The following is a 16,843-nucleotide window of genomic DNA, read 5'->3' on the forward strand; positions in this document are numbered from 1 at the left end:
GTCACATGACCAGCCTACCATTGGTCATATGACTTCATTCGACGAAAAATGAGAGCTGGGTGCTTCCAGCTTAAGTCACCAGTGATTATATTAATCATCTTTTCATGGTTTTATACGAGTTGTCAGTTGACAGAGCTGCAGGTAAGTGCACTGTTAACCAATAATACCTTATAATAAGTATATTTTTTAAAGTGTAATGGCTATAAAATGGCGTGTATGTGAAAGCAGAATGTTGTTGTTGCTGCAGGTATGTAAGTGGTGCAATGGGACCGTCCTGAACGACTCCTCGCTGGTGGGACAGTTCTGCAGCTCATCCGCAGGTCGCATTGACGGCCGCTGCTGTCTGCAAAATGACAACACAAGCAATCCGGAATACATCACCGGGTAGGGGGTTTAATAATGCACCACTAGTTTGTCTCTGACAAACATGTATTTGGTAGATACAATCCTCAGTGTTCATTAGGATCATGTGGTTACATTTGTACCTCTCAATGGCTACTTGTGTAACTAACATGACATAGGCCAGTGTAATTACTGTAACCAATTATTATGTTATTACAAGTGAGATAACAACACTCTTGAGTAACAAATTAATAAAGGAACATTGAGGATTTTAATGTGTAATGTCAAAATTAGGACTGGGCAAATCAATATTGTGATTTTTTTAATGTTGTAATATTGTCATTGATAGGGCATAACCCTGGTTTTTAGGCTGCATTACTGTAAAGTGATGTACTTTTCTGAAATAACCTGACTTTTAGCTTAACTATGAGAACCTCCACATCTTGGCCGTCCGTCCTTCTGTATCGCCTCAATGTCTATACTAGTCTATAGCTGTTGTCACATGTTGACATTGTGACATCACCTCATCAAATATCAAACCCCGGATATCCGTGACATCACATTGTGACATCACATTCCGTCCTTGTCCCTTGTATGCCCATATATGGAGATCACTGATGTACAGTATAAAACAACATTTTTCAGTATAACTGTCGATCCAACCAATATGCTTATAAAAGGGGACAAGGACTGAGAGACATACTGACACACACGGATGCATGTCTGGGGTCTCACAGCCGTTACTGTACTTGCAAAATGTACAGCTGTATGAAACATTTCTGAACCACCGATCCAACCAATATGCCTATATCTCCATATATGGCTAAATGGTCAGATATATTAATAATTAATTCAGTCCTTTTCGCCCTTAGGCATCTTACTGGTTATATATAGACATTACTGATAAACTAAAACTATTATAAACCTGTGTAAATATTTTGTGAAAGCACAAATTGTCATCCTCACAATCAATACTGAGGTATTTGCCAAACATATTGGACTTTGTCCATATCGTCCAGCCCTATGTCAAATCAGCAGTGCACATACTACATTCATATAGCTTATTCTACAACTTTACGTGCTTTCTTTGTGCAAGTATAAGAGTCATGATTCTTTTTCAGGCTGGATCTGTCCAGTTGCTCTTTAAGTAATGTGAGTGATCTTCAAGAGGCATCAACCGCTGTCATTATGTATGTATGTTTTTATTTGACCTTTTCCCAATGTTGTATTATGTATAGCCTAAGCCTATCAAACTGATGGCAAATGTGGTTCACTTTTCCTTACAGTGATCTCTCACACAACCCCATTGACAACCTCGGTGATGAGGTGTTTCAAGGATTTATTGATTTAAAAAAATTGTAAGTATCATGTTATATCATTATGTACTGTATGTACATAACGTCACTGTCTGGCCAAAACCCCTTAAATGTGAGTTTTTTTGGCATATATCAGGGATATTGAACTAGCCTGGCTTAGCCCGACTCTATAACTGCAGTATAGATCCCCACCTTGTTTTAACATGGTTGGATTGTGTCTAGCTGAGCTAGGCTACTATTGAACACCCTTTACATCTGAGTGTTGGTTAAAATAATATTGAACCAATGGAAAGTAGTAAAAATCACACCCGTGTGAACTGAGCGGTGGTTTACCCACCAACCCCTAGAGCTTCGAATTAATTTATATTTAATTAAAACAACAAATCTGCAGCACTTCTCGCGTGTAACGTTAAAATGTGGCTGGTCTCGCGAGGCAGAAGTCTCCATTCGCCGCTGCAAAAGTGGGCTGATCTACAAGTCCACAATGCGTCACTGATCCAATAGGTTGTGGGCTTGTAGATTAATTAAAAGGGTGCTTGTTTAGCGACACCGACATACAGCGAAGAATAAACCTCCAGCTACTGAACTTTCCCTACACTGACCGTCCTCCGCCTAGCAGACAGTGCTTTGCCTCTTGAGTTAAACGTGCTCACGTTTCACACAATGTAACTTTAATTGATTCAGAATGATAACGAGTCAAGCTGAAACGGGCGACTCATTTGGTAGGGACGGGAAGGCAGACTGTTTACGAGACTTCTCCACCGAAAACACTGTGTAAAGCATGGATTTCTTCTCTCACGAGTCTGCCTGCACGCAGCCACGTTCACGGTAAAACTCCCTCCGTCCCTCTGTAGACTACCTAATTTGGTTCAAACGAAAACATAATCCATTGGTGTGATTATAATTGCTCGTTTCACATCGTGGTTGTTCCACGCTTCGCATAGACGATGCGATGATACTGCTCTTGCTTTTACCAACGCCAGTCGTCAGGCACGTGCACACAGACATCAAACGGGGCTTGAGCCCCTGCCCTTTTAAGAGAGAATTGTCCACCAAAGGGCCCTTTTAGAAATGTCAGCCCCTGCCTCTCTTAACATTCTCTGCACGTCCCTGACCAACGCGGTCCCTGACCAACGCGTGAGAGAGAGAGAGAGAGAGAGAGAGAGTGTGTTGTCTGCCTCAGTGGTGCGTGTTCCCCACACTCAAGCCCCCACCGTTGCGCTGTGTGTGTGTGAGAGAGAGAGAGAGAGAGAGGGAGAGAGAGAGAGAGAGAGTGTGTTGTCTGCCTGCCCTGCTCAATAGCGCCCCTCCTTTAACGTGTGTGTGTGTGTGTGTGTGGTCTGTGTGTGTGGTCAGGAGAGGTATGGCCGGCGACAGAAATACACGGCAGGCGACAGACATACACGGCCAGTAACATCTTGAAAGCGAATCACAGGAGCGGCTACCACCGCTCAAAAAGTGCTTGGGACAAAACCTCTAACTCCACACTTTCTGCCACACCAGCTAATTCCACCCGATTGGCCCCCTCTTTTTTTCATAAATATGTGCTATTGAACACCTGTGTGTTGGTTAAAATAATATGAAAAGTAGTAAAAAGTATTTATCTAGTTTGTTTTTACTTGAAGGATTTTGCCTTCAAACCAAGTTTGTCCAGGGGGAAATTCATCTTGGGAAAAGGTGGAAGTCAACGAGGGAAATCGTCTTTGTCAAGATCCGGTGAACGTGTGCAGCCAAGCAGGAAAGCTGGGTAAGTCCTTGTATGTTGCACTGGGATCCACCTGTCAGCCAGTGTTCAATGACGTGGACCAGTCACTACCACGATAAGCGTAAGCCAAGTTAACTATAAAGCTAAATTATTGGGAATACATATTTGTTCATTTCTGGAATGTTGATGACCCACAGCTCTAGACTGTCCTGAGAACTCTCTATGTGCTCCCTATGGCCCTGGCTTCTCCGAGTGCAAATGTGCTGGCAAACACCATGGATACAAGTGTCTTCGAGAGGTCAGTCCCATAAGCTACCGGTACAGGCTTGTCTGCAAGTGGCCCTTCGTGAATAATCAGTTATTCTATGTCAAAGACCCTTGAGCTTTGTTTTTGCATTTGTTTAACAGGGGCAGTTCCCAACTCTCCAGGTGTTTGGACCTCTTGGAGCGTCGACGGTCCTGGTTTCCACCATGCTTTGGGTCACCCAGAGACGCAAGGTCAAATCAACCTGACAACTTGAACCCTAGTATCTCTATTCTAAAGGGAACATTCGCTGAAAATAGCGTTTCTACAAGGTCACAAGTTACAACGCAATACAATACAGTGGGTTGTAGATCAGCTATTTTCTGCAAAGCTTTTTAGTGTAGATCGAAAATAATAGGGAGACGGATAGAAGTTTAGCGTTTCTCTTTAAGAAAATAACAGCTTCAGCTGGTGAGTCTTATGACAAAGTATAAATTAGACCTTACTCTGTCCCCTGGCTTAAGGTTTTATCGCATTGTGATCTGTTTTTAATTTAAGTTGATTAATTCACAAGGGAAAATGCTGAGTTGGTCTGCCTCAAGCCATTTGAAAATGTTTTACTACTTAGGACAGGTTGCTGTTTTATTTATGGAAAATTATAAAAACTGACATTTCTTTCAGATATTATAACGTTTTAGTTTATAGTTTTACATCCACGTTTTTATTTATTTAACCATTACTAAATTAATACAATTCGACAGTATTACTATATTATGGATCTTTTTTTAACAATTCTTTACCATTACTAAATGTTGGACAACACTAAGCTTAGCTGACATGAGTGAAAATGAAAAGGTTTGTTTTTAAGTTGTTCTAAGTTAACTGCCAAACACTGTAAATAGAAAATGGGTTTACATGAACACTGGACATTTGTATTTTAAGCATGAGACTGCATATTTTGTGAGTATTTTAGTAGATTGGAGCAATAGCATAATGTAGCCTGAAATTGTATGTTGCACATGTCCTTTACTGAGGTTGAAAATACATCATATTATGAATCACTGTGAGCCAGTGAGGTTCACATGAGTTTTTGTGCCTATGCTGTAATTTTATAAATTATCTCTGCACATCAGCAATAACATTTGATAAGAGCTGCATAATGATGTATTTAATCATGACTACTACTTCATTATATTGGTCAGTTCTGGTCATGTCACTTGGTAATTGTATAGGATAATAAGTAGTTGTTTGACCCAACAAAGAACTGACATGTACAATGATTTGTCTCTGTGGTAATTCATGAGTCGCATTTAACATAATAGCAATAAAACAAGTCTCTTCCATTAAATCTTTCAAATAAATGCTTTCATCTACAACAAACCAGTACTTTTGTCACTGACTCAATGTGGGTTCTTTATGTCGGGAGTTTTAAAAGTATTTTATGGAATGAAGTTCGCTGGATAGAGTACAGGAATATTGTAATCCTGCAAAATAATTGAAATTAAAATGTTATCAGTACAGGCCTATTTATTAGAACATTTAGCCTTTTTTCCATTAGAGAGAATTTCTTTCCAACTACATTTTTACAGAACTACAGAAAAACGCATGTTAACTTAAAACCATTTTCAACTGCAATCCCAACACAAAATGCACTGACTCCATTTAAAAACAATATGCCATTTCAGATAGATATTTATTGCATGCCAAAAGCACGATATCCTGTGTCGTGTGCACACATTCATGCACACACACACACACTTCTCCGGAGAGACTGCTTCATGGTTCGGACCGGCTGCACTGTAAAATGCACCCTGTTAATTTAACCGAGAGTGAACAAATGTAACCAAATAAGGGTACATTTGTACTCTCTCAGAGTTAAATTACCACTATGGAAGTTACAGTGAAGGTGGAACGGAGAGGATTCACTGGTCCACGTTTTTGACCCTCAGTACCACAGGGACAGAAGTGCAGGGGATCATTCCCAGGTCTGTGATGACCAGATCCACAAAATCAGGTGGTGTCACGTCATAGACCAGGTTGAGCAGGCCCAAGTTAGGCACTTCCTGCCAGTGCTGCAACTGCGTCTTCCCCTTCCGGGTCACAATGAGGTCATCAGGGTCATCTGATAAGACATGGCACGACAGCCCAATTCATGCTTAGTTGCATGACAAGTGTCGCACCCGAAAATAGCTGAACCAAGAACTCACAACGCGTCGCAGATGTGACACGTTGTGAGCTTGCAGGTCTGCTACTTTCAATGCGCGACAGAGCATAACATATGCTTTAAAGAGAGAAATTGTTGGTCCACATAACCTGGTCAATAATGCAAGTCTAATGGTGCAATATAATCATCATAATGCATCGATTAATAATTACTTTAGGAGTCCCAAATGTCCACTTATGCACAATGCACTGGAAATAACCAAACCATTGACACGTTTAACTACACAGATGGCCGTGGTTTCACAATATAGAATAACCGGTCATGGAAAGTGCAATCGAGAGTGTCGTTTCCATACCTAGTTCGTTGGACACGAAGGAATCCGTCTGTACCCTCTCGCAGAACTTGTAGGTCTCGCAACACACCAGCACAGGCACATTAAAGGCCCTGGCCACGAGAGCTATCTGTGATGTCCCCACGCGAGACATCACATAGCCGTTGGCCAGCAAGGCATGGGCACCAAGGAACACCTTTGACACCTGTGAAGTGTCAAAGTAACACATTATCACTCAATAAAAAAAAACTCAAGTATGACCAAGTACACACCTGTGAAGTGTCAAAGAAAATGCATCACTCAATACAAAAACAAAGTAAATTCAGTTTAGTTCATCACAGCCCTGAATGATTATTTGTACACTACTATTAGCCAGGGATCCCTTGGTTGGATGCCAAATGGTTCTATTTGTACACACTCACACGATTTTGCACAGATCTCCTTAAACATAGGGTATGGGTTGTGAGTAAAGATTTACATCATGGCAAGGTAAGTACTACACTACAGCCCAAACCTCTACCTAAGTGTCACTGCGCTTTAAGAGATGGAATTCATAAGACCATCATTTCTCTTTTGGGTCTCGAGCTGAAAGGTTTGGGAACGGCTGAATTAGAGATACTCTATGTCCAGACAGCCCACCTCTGGTAGTATATAGGAGACCGCCGAAATGAGGACGTAGGTGCAGCTGATGCCCCTCTGGACCAAACGCCTCAGAGCCTCCCTGCCCTCTAGCCGGGGTCTGCTGTCCACCACGATCACACGGAACTTCCTGCTCTTGTCAAAGGCCTCGCACAAGATGTGGTTTACCAGTGACGAGCTGAGGAGAGGAAATGACGCTTACATTAGGAGAGCGTGAGGGAGGAAAGCGGAAAGGAAAGATGTCAAGCCAAGAAAGTGTGATAACAACATTAAAGCCAGGTGTAAAACCTGAGTTAATGTGAATCGCAAGGTTCTGGATTCGATCCTGGGCATCAACAACTCAGCGTAAGAGTAGCAGGGATTGGGTGACAAAGTTAAGTACTGGGACCTGATGGTACAGTAGTCGTGGCATTCCATCTTCAAAGTGTCTAAACACTTTGTAAAGGGTATAGTCCCCTATCTATCTGATAAGACACCCTTGTTGCTCGACTGATACAGACAATAAGCCACTCTGACCTACTTAATTAACTCAGTTAAGGGAGTCTTGGCTAAACACTGTTTTTCAGATGGCTTAGATCATGTTTACATGTTCTTCTTTTCCCAGGTACTATTTTCAGCTAGACTTTTGAAATCAATCTGACCCTTTAAAATTAAGCGCACAATTTAAAGATTTTGCATGTTGGGTCACCATCTCATGCAAGCTGCAAGTCTATGCAAGTACATTTTATACTGCACTGAAATGAATGAAATCTAAAGGCTTCCTAGAAAATCAAACGAACCATGGTATGCTTTGGCAAATGATCAATTGTTGTGTTGAGTATACATCAAATGAGTCAACGATATTCGCATCGACACACTGTGAGCTTGTAGATTGGCTATTTTCACTAGTTTGGGTCCCAGGGAGTGATACTGTACATTCTCTTTTGGCTCTCGAGCTTAAATGTTTGGGAACCACTGCTTTAAGAAATGCACACAATGTGAAAGGTTACAAGAGACGACAGTATCGCTCAGTAAAGTTTGGTAGGCTTAATAACCAAACACACACACAGGCGTATTTTCAGAATGTTTTTCTTACCATCCATACACTAGAATTACATCTCCATCGCTGATCTTTTCAATGGCATACTTGGAGATAGCTTTAGCTGCAAGAATGATCTTCTCATTAATGTAGCAGTCTATACATGTCTGCAGTTTGCTCTTAGCCTAAAACGGAGTGAGAGAAGTTGAGATGAAACACAATGGAAGCCCACACTGAAAAGTTGAGAGCATTAAGTTAAGCCACCTTAAGTAACATGATGCATTACCAATTAAATGTGTAAGTGATGTAATTTCTGAGGTGTGAGATTATGTGACAGATGAAAGAAAGCTACATTCCAACTGAGAACAGATTACCTCTTCTTCTTTGCAATTACTAGGAATATTGGAGATCTCTTTTTTGATGTACTTGATTGCATTACCCATGCTGGCTGACAGGGGGCGACATTGATTCAAAAAACTGCAGGAATATTAAAGAAAAGGGTATTTTTAGGTTAAATACTTCAGATTCAAAATCAAAAGCTACTCTATTAACTTGATTCATGAGTGAACACTTAAAGTATATTCTGTCATTACTGTATAAAAATAAAAATAAAAACGTTTGAGAACCACTGCATTAGATTCTATGTACAAGACATTTTTGTACCTGATGTAGGGTTTCAGCTTGTTAACAAGATCTCGAGACAGCTCCTCATTAGGAGGAGTAGTGTAGTCCCTTACGACCTGGAGACACAGAAGCAGTTATAGCTCATTTACGCCAGAATCTGCATCGAGAAGCATTGCACGGTTCAAGTTGTACTACATCAACCCCTTGATACATTCTGGAGACAACAAATCATAACCGGAGACATGCGCAGCATTCAATTATGCAATATGCAGTTATTTCCACACGTTTGTTTGTCTGTGGGATGGGTAATCTTTTTTTTTTATTAAAACGATAATTATAACCTTGCAAAATAGATTGTAATGTGTCCAGCTGCGATGTTTATTTGTATTTCCTAAAGTGGTGCATGTCCTTCTGTTGCATATTTGTCACATCCAAAATATCTCAAATCAATGTATTTATACTGTATATTGGGAAACAAATGAACACATTTCTTTGCATTCAACACTTCAGTGAGGATAGAAGACAAGGGAAACAAAATCATGGATAAAACACTGAAAATTAATGGACCATTAATTTTCAGTGTTGGATATGTAAAGCCTGAATTATACTTTGTTGTACGATGGCAGCACTCACAAAACAATGTGAGCTTGTAGATCAGCGACGAGTACCACTTCAGTGCTATTTTATACTTCATTGTACAATGGTGTTGTGGCAAAAATAGCCAATCTCGTGATGCAACGTAGATCTGCTATGCTTGCATAACACTACCTGTTTGAAGGCGTTCAGCAAGGCTACAGAGCGTGCATTCGACCCTGCCACAATCCCCTGGGAATACTGCAGACCCAGCCTCACAATGGCAGGATGAATCACTGTGGAGGGAATGCTGCCGCAGACCAAAGCAATCCATGACAAGTCAGAGATAAAGGTTAAAAGACATGGGTTTTATTTTTTTCACATGTATTTTATTTACTACTAATGAACTTGAACTATTAAATAAGTACTAATTACTAATCACCGGTTAAAATGCAAAAAGATATGGCATTTTATTTAGCAGAAACCTTACAAATCTTGCAGAAACCAAACAAATCGTGTAATTCTAATGTACTATAGCAGTGGTTCTCAAAGTTCTCAAGGTTCCTTGAGGGGATTCCAAATGGCCAAAGCACTTACAGGTCTGTAACATCTGCACATTCTCAGAGTTATGATTGTCCTTGAAATCAAAAAGTCTGAGAACCACTTCTATAGATTGTATGCAATATACAGTAAATGAAGGCAGATTACCTGAGTTGCTGTGTGAGAGGCGCTTTGCGACTGTACTGGTGGAGGTGAGAGAATAGGCTGACTTTGTAGCCGTAGTCCGATCTTAGTGGGATCTAAAATGAATATTGAATAACGTCATACACCAATGTTACCAATGAGTTATGCTAGTCAACAAAGCCCAAAAAGATTAGTGAGTGTCAGGTGCAAACCTCATATGTCCAAAACCGTTACTTTTGAGGAAATGGAAGCAAGAACTTGTGTTCCAATGGATCAAATGTAATTCATATTTTTTGTTACAAGCTCCTAATAATTTGGTTCAATGTTTATAAAACCCACTTCATCGACCCTAGGAATGATAAGCCATTGCAGTATTTTGACTTTTGATAAGGTTCATCTGGATTTATTCCCGACAGGCCCTTACATTTGTGTCTAATTGCACGTCACAATATCACAAATTAAACAGCAGCAGCAAATATTCCGATACATTAAAAGTGTAGAATTCAAACGAAACCCTTCACAGCAACCAGCCCTGTGCTGTCCGTTAGCACAGAGCACACAAACAGGAGACACAACTCGTAGGTAAACATGTTCAACTGCTCGATAATACCCGCTTTCATGTTTCAGGTAATGACAGAGAAGTGATCATGAGAAAACACAACAAAACAGTAACCAAAACAAAACAATAAGGCACACGTTTCAGGGGCCACAACTTAATGAGCCCGATACCTTTTTAGCAGCGCTTTGCCCTGGTGTCTGAAAGAAATGTTTGGCACAGTGACATGCAGTGAGGAATGAGGTGGCCATTACTTCAAAGAAAATGTCCTAAATGTTGATGATTGAATTGAAATGTTCATGTTGCGAAACGATGACGTCAAATGGGTCGGTTATTGGGCATACATTCCATACGCTCAACATTTTGCGGAGAAATGAACAGAAGACATTTTTACCACACACACTATATCCCCACATCACGACAATGGGATTTGAATTATGTTTCCCTCTAAACTCTGGGACTGCACCAAATAATGAAACGTCCTTAGCAAATTAAATGTTTTATTTAATAATTAAGTCACATTCAACCAGGTAAAGCAGTCGTTCAAGGGGTAAACACACAAATAATAGAGCAGCTGACCTGTTGCCTTTCCAACTTCTTGGCAAGCTTCTTTAAAACATCTGGGTTGTCCACTTGGACATGCTCTGGCAGCCGCTTGACCACTGCAAATAAATAACAGTTAAAGTAGAACTGGGTTTATACAAACGAAATTAAATTTGTCAAATGAAGATTTACATACACGATTTACATAGACATGATTAACACAACTACTGCCTCTTAATCTGAAGGTTTGCTTGGTGCCTCGGTGCCACGCCGTTTCCTCCATAGGCCGCCGCTATTATTTTGAAGGGCTGGAAGGGGGTTGTTTTTGTTTTTTTGGATTATCACTTGACGGCAACGATTACGTCATCTAGTCACATGACAGTGTGGGTCCAGAAGGGAAACATGGCTGCGCCCATCCCGAGTCTAGAGTGTGCAGAGTGGAGACCCCTCTTTGTATACAAATGTCTTTTATGAGTTATTGAAGTTTCTTCATGGGCCTCTCAATGGATTTACTATGGAGGAGCTTCACTTCGCGTGCACGCCCGACGTGCGTTGTAAACAAATCGCGGACATTACCGATGCGGGCGGGACCGGAGCGACGTACAGTAAGTAATAATATCTTTACTGTATATACAGTAAGATTGACAGTCCTCACCGTCAACGGCGCCATGGTATTAACCCTTTCAATGACGATGAGGACTGTCAACGGCAGCAGAACAGTTAATAATCAATGCAAAGCATTTATTTCTGCATATATTAGAGAAACAAGAAAACAGTGAAATACATTTCGCAGATAATAGTTCTAACATCCAAAGTTCTCCAGTGGAGGATGTCCCACAGACCAATGTCTCCCTGAAAGTCTAATATCCCATAGATAGAAAGTCTGATGCCTCACTGACTGTCTAATATCCCATAGTTTGGCAGCCTAACGTCTCTCTCATTGACCTCGTAATTTGATTTCCCATAGTTAGGCAGTCTAATGTCTCATGAGTCATGACAGTGTAATATCCCATAAACTGTCTAATACAGGGGTGTCAAACTAAGCAAAGGTGTCCATTATTTACAACAGTGTTTCTCAAAGTGGAATCCAGCGACTGTGGGTTCCTTTAGGGGGGGTCTAAATTCATCCATACAAGTATGTAACTCTGACAGTGCACAAATGGAACCAAATGAACCCTTACGGGTCCATCTGGTTCCATTTGTGCACTGTCAGAGTGAAGGGGAGACCTTGAAATGTAAAAGTTTGAGAAACACTGCATTGCAAGATGATTTGAGGAAGAAGGGAAAAAAATCTTGACCATTTTGTACTGTATGTATCTGTATGACAAATCTCTGGTCGTTCTCTTGCTGCCGTCTCTCACTACCACTGACTAGCAGGCAGCTTTGTTGTGGATACTTAAAGGGGCACTCCACCACTTTTCAACCTATGTTCATATAATTGGTCCTCACTCAAAAATATCTTTCCTTTTTTTTTTTTTTTTTTTTAGAGGAGGGCTGTGGGGAGGTCAGAAACCCATCGTCTTGTGACATCATCGATTGCCAATCCAGCTTATAGAAACTGCAGGCTTTCTATTCCTGAAAAGTTGCAATTTTAAAGTGGAAGCCATTGTTCTCGCCATAATAAAAATCTAAATATTTTTTTCAAAAATATTGATTAATTTTTTTGGGGGGAAAATGATGATGTCACAAGACGATGGATTCTGAACTTCCCACAGCTCTCCTAGGAGACTTGGACTGAGTAGAAAAAAATTGTGATATTTTATCATGAACATTAGTGAGGACCTATTATATGAAGACAGGTTGAAAAGTGGTGAACTACTCCTTTAAGAAAACAAGAGACTGGGGCGCCCGCTGGCCTAGTGGTCAAGGCGCATACCACATACTAGGCTATGATGCCTCCTGGCATCGCCGGTTCGATTCCCGATCCGGACGACCTTTGCCACATGTCATTCCCCATCTCTCTCCCTGTTTCCTGTCAGTCTACTATCCTATCAAATAAAGGCATAAAAAGCCCAAAAACAAATCTTTAAAAAAAAAAGAAAACAAGAGACTGACTGTGTGCCACTCCACTTAACCCTGACCCAGTTCATTTCTCCTCCCTGCAGTCTGTACTGTACGTGTTGCTCAAGGGGAAAATGCACTCCTGACACCTGAAAAAGGGAGCTTCAGGATAGTTTAAAAAAAGTTCAATGTGTGAAAAAAAGAAAAAAGTGAGTGCTATTTTGTTTTAAACATGTACTCGATGTAAAGGATTGGGAGCTGTGCAGTCTGTGAACTTCTACGTCCACTCTACTTTATCGTCAAAGGAAATGAGGTGAAATCGTGTAGTGTACATTTACATTCGTTTTGTTAGTTTTATGTTTGTGTCAGCAAATAATCAATTTCAAATAGTATATTAAAGGAAAGGGTGTGGCTGACAAAACAGCCAAAACAAGGAAGTGTTGATCAAATAGAATTCATATTTGGTTACTGCATAGTCTTATTTCTTGCTTCAAATGTTTTCAAAAACATTCTTGAGAGCAACGTTTAGTTGTAAATGTCGCTGTGTGTTTGTTTACATGGCTGACATGTTGGATACAGCACTAAATTCACGCAGCGCAGCCTGAATGCAGCAGGAGTTCTGAGCATATTTGATTAGGCAGCGGTGCATTATAGAGCGGAGCGGTCATTATTCACCTATAATTCACCGCTAATTTCAGCGCTTGGCCAATCAGAATCAAGCATTCAAACAAGCCGTGCAATAAAACGGTCTAATATCTCAGTGACGTATAGAGTCAACGGGATATTAGACAGTGACTCACTGATGTTTGACGTTACTGATTGTCCCATACTGTCCGAGGTCTCCCGGACTGTCCTCTTGGACGTTACAGTACCTTGCTGCTCATTGGGCGGTGCCTTGGATTTGCCCGCGGGGGCCTGTGGACCCGTCTTGTTCTGTTTGGAGAACCTCTCAGCCTCTTGCCGAGCCCTCCTCTCAGCCTTCAGCTCTGCTTTACTCTTGGCAGGCTTGTCAGCTGGGGCGGGACCTTCCGAAGCCGGTACGTGAACTGATGCAGGCGCAGGCCCTGCTGAAGGAGCTAGCGGAGGGACAACGCACAAAAAGGTTGCATGGTTAGATGATGTAGGTCAGTTCTGTTCTCAAACATGTCAAGGACAAAAAAAAAAGTGTGCATAAGAGAAGATATTTTGACATTTTTTCAAATTTGGCAGATCTATTTGAATGGTCTAAGTACAAAATATTAGTAAAACTTATTTTGATGTTACATACTCAGCCCTATGTTCCCTCAATGTTAACCACGATGCCTAACCCTAACCCTAACCTTAACCTCAGTGAGGGAACATAGGGTTGAGGGAACATAGCATGACCCCCATACAAACACAGAGAGAGAGATTGCATTGTACTGTGTACTGTACACCTCTGCTTTGTAAACGTATGTTTTATCATGCCAATAAAATTGGATTGAAATTGAATTGAGAGAGAGAGAAAGAGAGAGAGAGAGAGAGAGAGAGAGAGAGAGAGAGAGAGAGCTTGGGACCCCCTGAAACCCCCTCAAGGACTCCACTTAGGGGCCTTTTCCACCGGCAAAGAACCGGTTCTGGTTCTTTCTACCACCTACAGTATGCGATGAACCAGAGGTGAGCTTTTCCACCAAGAACCGGAGTTGGTTCCGAAGCGTAAAAGTTGGTTCCGAATGGGAACCATGGTTCAATCTGGTGGAAACGCAAGCCGGTTCGCAAGAACGAACCAAGATTCCAAGAAAGTTGAACCGGCACTGGTTCTGGAACCGGTTCTTTGCCGGTGGAAAAGGCCCCTTAGAGAACCACTCACTGATATAGTGCATTTACAGAGAAGTCAAGAGTTCAAAAGATGGCTAGAAACAAATAAAAAGAGGTCAACCTTTTTGTGATGGGGGCTGTTGTGTAGGCAGCTGAGAAGCTGCTGCTGGTGGTGATGATGCAGCAGCAGCGACAGGCTTCTTTTCCTTCTCACTCTCTGCTGAAGCCTTGTCATCCTTTTTCTCTTTGCCTTTCTTTTGTTGTTTCTTCTCTTTCCTCAGCCGTTGCTTCTCCTCTTTGGTCAATTCCTTTCCTTCGCTCTGTCGGGGGGGATGGGAAAGAAAAAATGTATTTACTGCTCTGCATTTCATTAACAAATCACACACATCAGGGTAAAATGTTGTCTTTTACACCAGGGGTCTTCCAACAATTTTAGGCCAAGGACCCCTTAGTTGAGAGAGAGATTAAGCAGGGACCCCCACAACCTTTTCATAGATAACATATAGTTAAATGTTTTGACAGCAAGATCATCAGTGTATGTTGGATTCATGTTAATGTGTTTTCAGATATCTAACCACTTGAACCGTCAATACTTAATGAACTTGACCTTTCACTCTGTACTTAGTCTGCTCTTTTCCCCCTCTACACCAAAGCTCTTTGCCGAAAATAGACGATCTACAAGCTCCCAACGCGTTGTGAGCTTGTAGATCTGCTATTTTTGGCTATAGTTCTCAGAACATAGAAGCTAGGGTTCAAGTGGTTAATATAATATAGGGGAAAAAAGATTTCTATCACACAGAGATTTGGAGGACCCCCTGTAGTAACTCTGAGGACCCCCTGTTGAAGACCCCTGTTTTACACCAATAAGTCATACTAACCTTTATGTTGTCAATGTCTTTCTTTTCAGGTTCATCTGAAACACAGTAAGGTAACAATGTGATTACAACAGCTACGTTACTGGCACGTATCAGTTAACCGTGGCTAGAATGGGGAGTATGGGTCTGGGAGTGTTCCGGAGGCCAAGCAGCTGTGACTGATAGTTATCCAGCTTTCCAAGAGACACAAATGGGGGAAAGACCTCCATTCAGAAACACCCCCACTTAAAAACATCCCCATTCAGAAATACCCCCACTGAGGTTAGGGTTGGGGTTTAGGTTCGTTTTAGGTGACACCTCCATTTAGAATAATGGAAGTCAATCTTCTGAATGGCAATGTTTCTGAATGGAGATGTGTAACCACACAAATTCTGTTTCGGCAGGCGACAGAACATCCCAATCCTCCTAACGCCCAAAATAACTCATTATGGCAACAACAACACAAGTTATAGAGTAGTCTGGCCACATATTCACACTCAGATGGAGGGATGAACTAAACATGCTCTTCCAACAATGGTATTGTCTTGGATAAATGAACAGGATGATGCAATGATATTCAATAACATGAAGCTCACCCACCGCCTCACACACTGCTGGCTGGTTTAACCGTTACACATGCGATGCTAACATTAGCTGTACTGGCCGCACTCCCTCGTAGCAAGCAACGTAAAGTATCCCAGAAACACAAGCTGTTAGTAGTGGACGTTTAGAGGCTACATACATCCTCGAGCAAACGTAAATACATGTAAACCGTCCCGTCATGAGGTTGTTATTCTCTGGAAAACTCACCTGTGACTCCACTGTCAGCCATGTTTACGCTGCTACCGCTTCTCTCACTTCCACTCGTGGGAGAGCTGACAGAGACGACCACTAGGGAAATGTCACAGCGCCTCCCTGTGGGGAAAAGCAGTAAGTACCCCCTTTCCATTGTCAGAATTTGGATTTGTAGTAGAGGAGCCTATCAATTTCCGTAATTTTGGAATGTTAATTTTTGGAGACATGTATATCTTGAATCTTGGGGTTCTCAGAATGCCAAAAAAACATGTCTCCAATTTTTCTTTTGGGGTTTAGATTTATTATTATAGCTCTATGGGTTTAGCATGTGTAATTAGCATAATTAGCCAATTCATTGCCCAAAACAGGAAATGGCAATAACTTTCCTTCTAGGTAACTTATAAAGGTGATCTAAGAGTCTAAGTCCATGTTTGTGAGGTCCAGAAATTCATCTGTTACCATTGTGAAGTCATACAACCTTTCCTAATTATCATAATTAGCATACATTATTCAGAAACGGGTGAAAATAAGTAAATTGCTGCATTTTTTAATTTTTAGTCAACTTTGAAAGCTTCTCACAAACTCTAAGATGTATGTTTACAAGTCATCAATTATCATCATCCTATAAATAAATCATGTAACCCTCTGTCTGTGTAATAATGATGTAATAATCACACC

At 41.2% G+C, this 16,843-nt stretch overlaps 2 protein-coding genes across 3 annotated transcripts; one reads left to right on the top strand and one right to left on the bottom strand.

Moving 5' to 3' along the window:
• Positions 1–45: 45 nt before the first annotated feature.
• atraid (all-trans retinoic acid-induced differentiation factor) lies at positions 46–4,926 on the top strand. Its single transcript, XM_080745197.1, has 7 exons — positions 46–141; positions 248–384; positions 1,464–1,532; positions 1,629–1,700; positions 3,284–3,405; positions 3,561–3,661; positions 3,772–4,926. The coding sequence occupies exons 1-7, from the start codon at positions 49–51 to the stop codon at positions 3,874–3,876; spliced, it is 699 nt and encodes a 232-aa protein (XP_080601323.1). The 5' UTR covers positions 46–48; the 3' UTR covers positions 3,877–4,926.
• Positions 4,927–5,322: 396 nt separating this feature from the next.
• On the bottom strand, positions 5,323–16,222 carry eif2b4 (eukaryotic translation initiation factor 2B, subunit 4 delta). Of its 2 annotated transcripts, none has more exons than XM_080744317.1 (13): positions 16,181–16,222; positions 15,395–15,429; positions 14,638–14,836; positions 13,613–13,816; positions 10,776–10,858; positions 9,665–9,756; positions 9,152–9,266; positions 8,423–8,499; positions 8,134–8,236; positions 7,817–7,944; positions 6,742–6,919; positions 6,127–6,307; positions 5,323–5,729 (listed from the first exon to the last, which is right to left on the bottom strand). In XM_080744317.1, exons 1-13 carry the CDS (start codon positions 16,200–16,202, stop codon positions 5,530–5,532), a joined length of 1,617 nt encoding a protein of 538 aa, XP_080600443.1. In that variant the 5' UTR covers positions 16,203–16,222; the 3' UTR covers positions 5,323–5,529. The 2 variants fall into 2 exon arrangements, with proteins under 2 accessions (XP_080600443.1, XP_080600442.1); XM_080744316.1 differs by having other exon boundaries at positions 13,541–13,816.
• Between the last annotated feature and the right edge of the window lie 621 nt (positions 16,223–16,843).

This window comes from Nannobrachium achirus (assembly GCF_963921795.1).
Source record: "Nannobrachium achirus genome assembly, chromosome: 16".
Lineage (NCBI taxonomy): Eukaryota > Metazoa > Chordata > Actinopteri > Myctophiformes > Myctophidae > Nannobrachium > Nannobrachium achirus.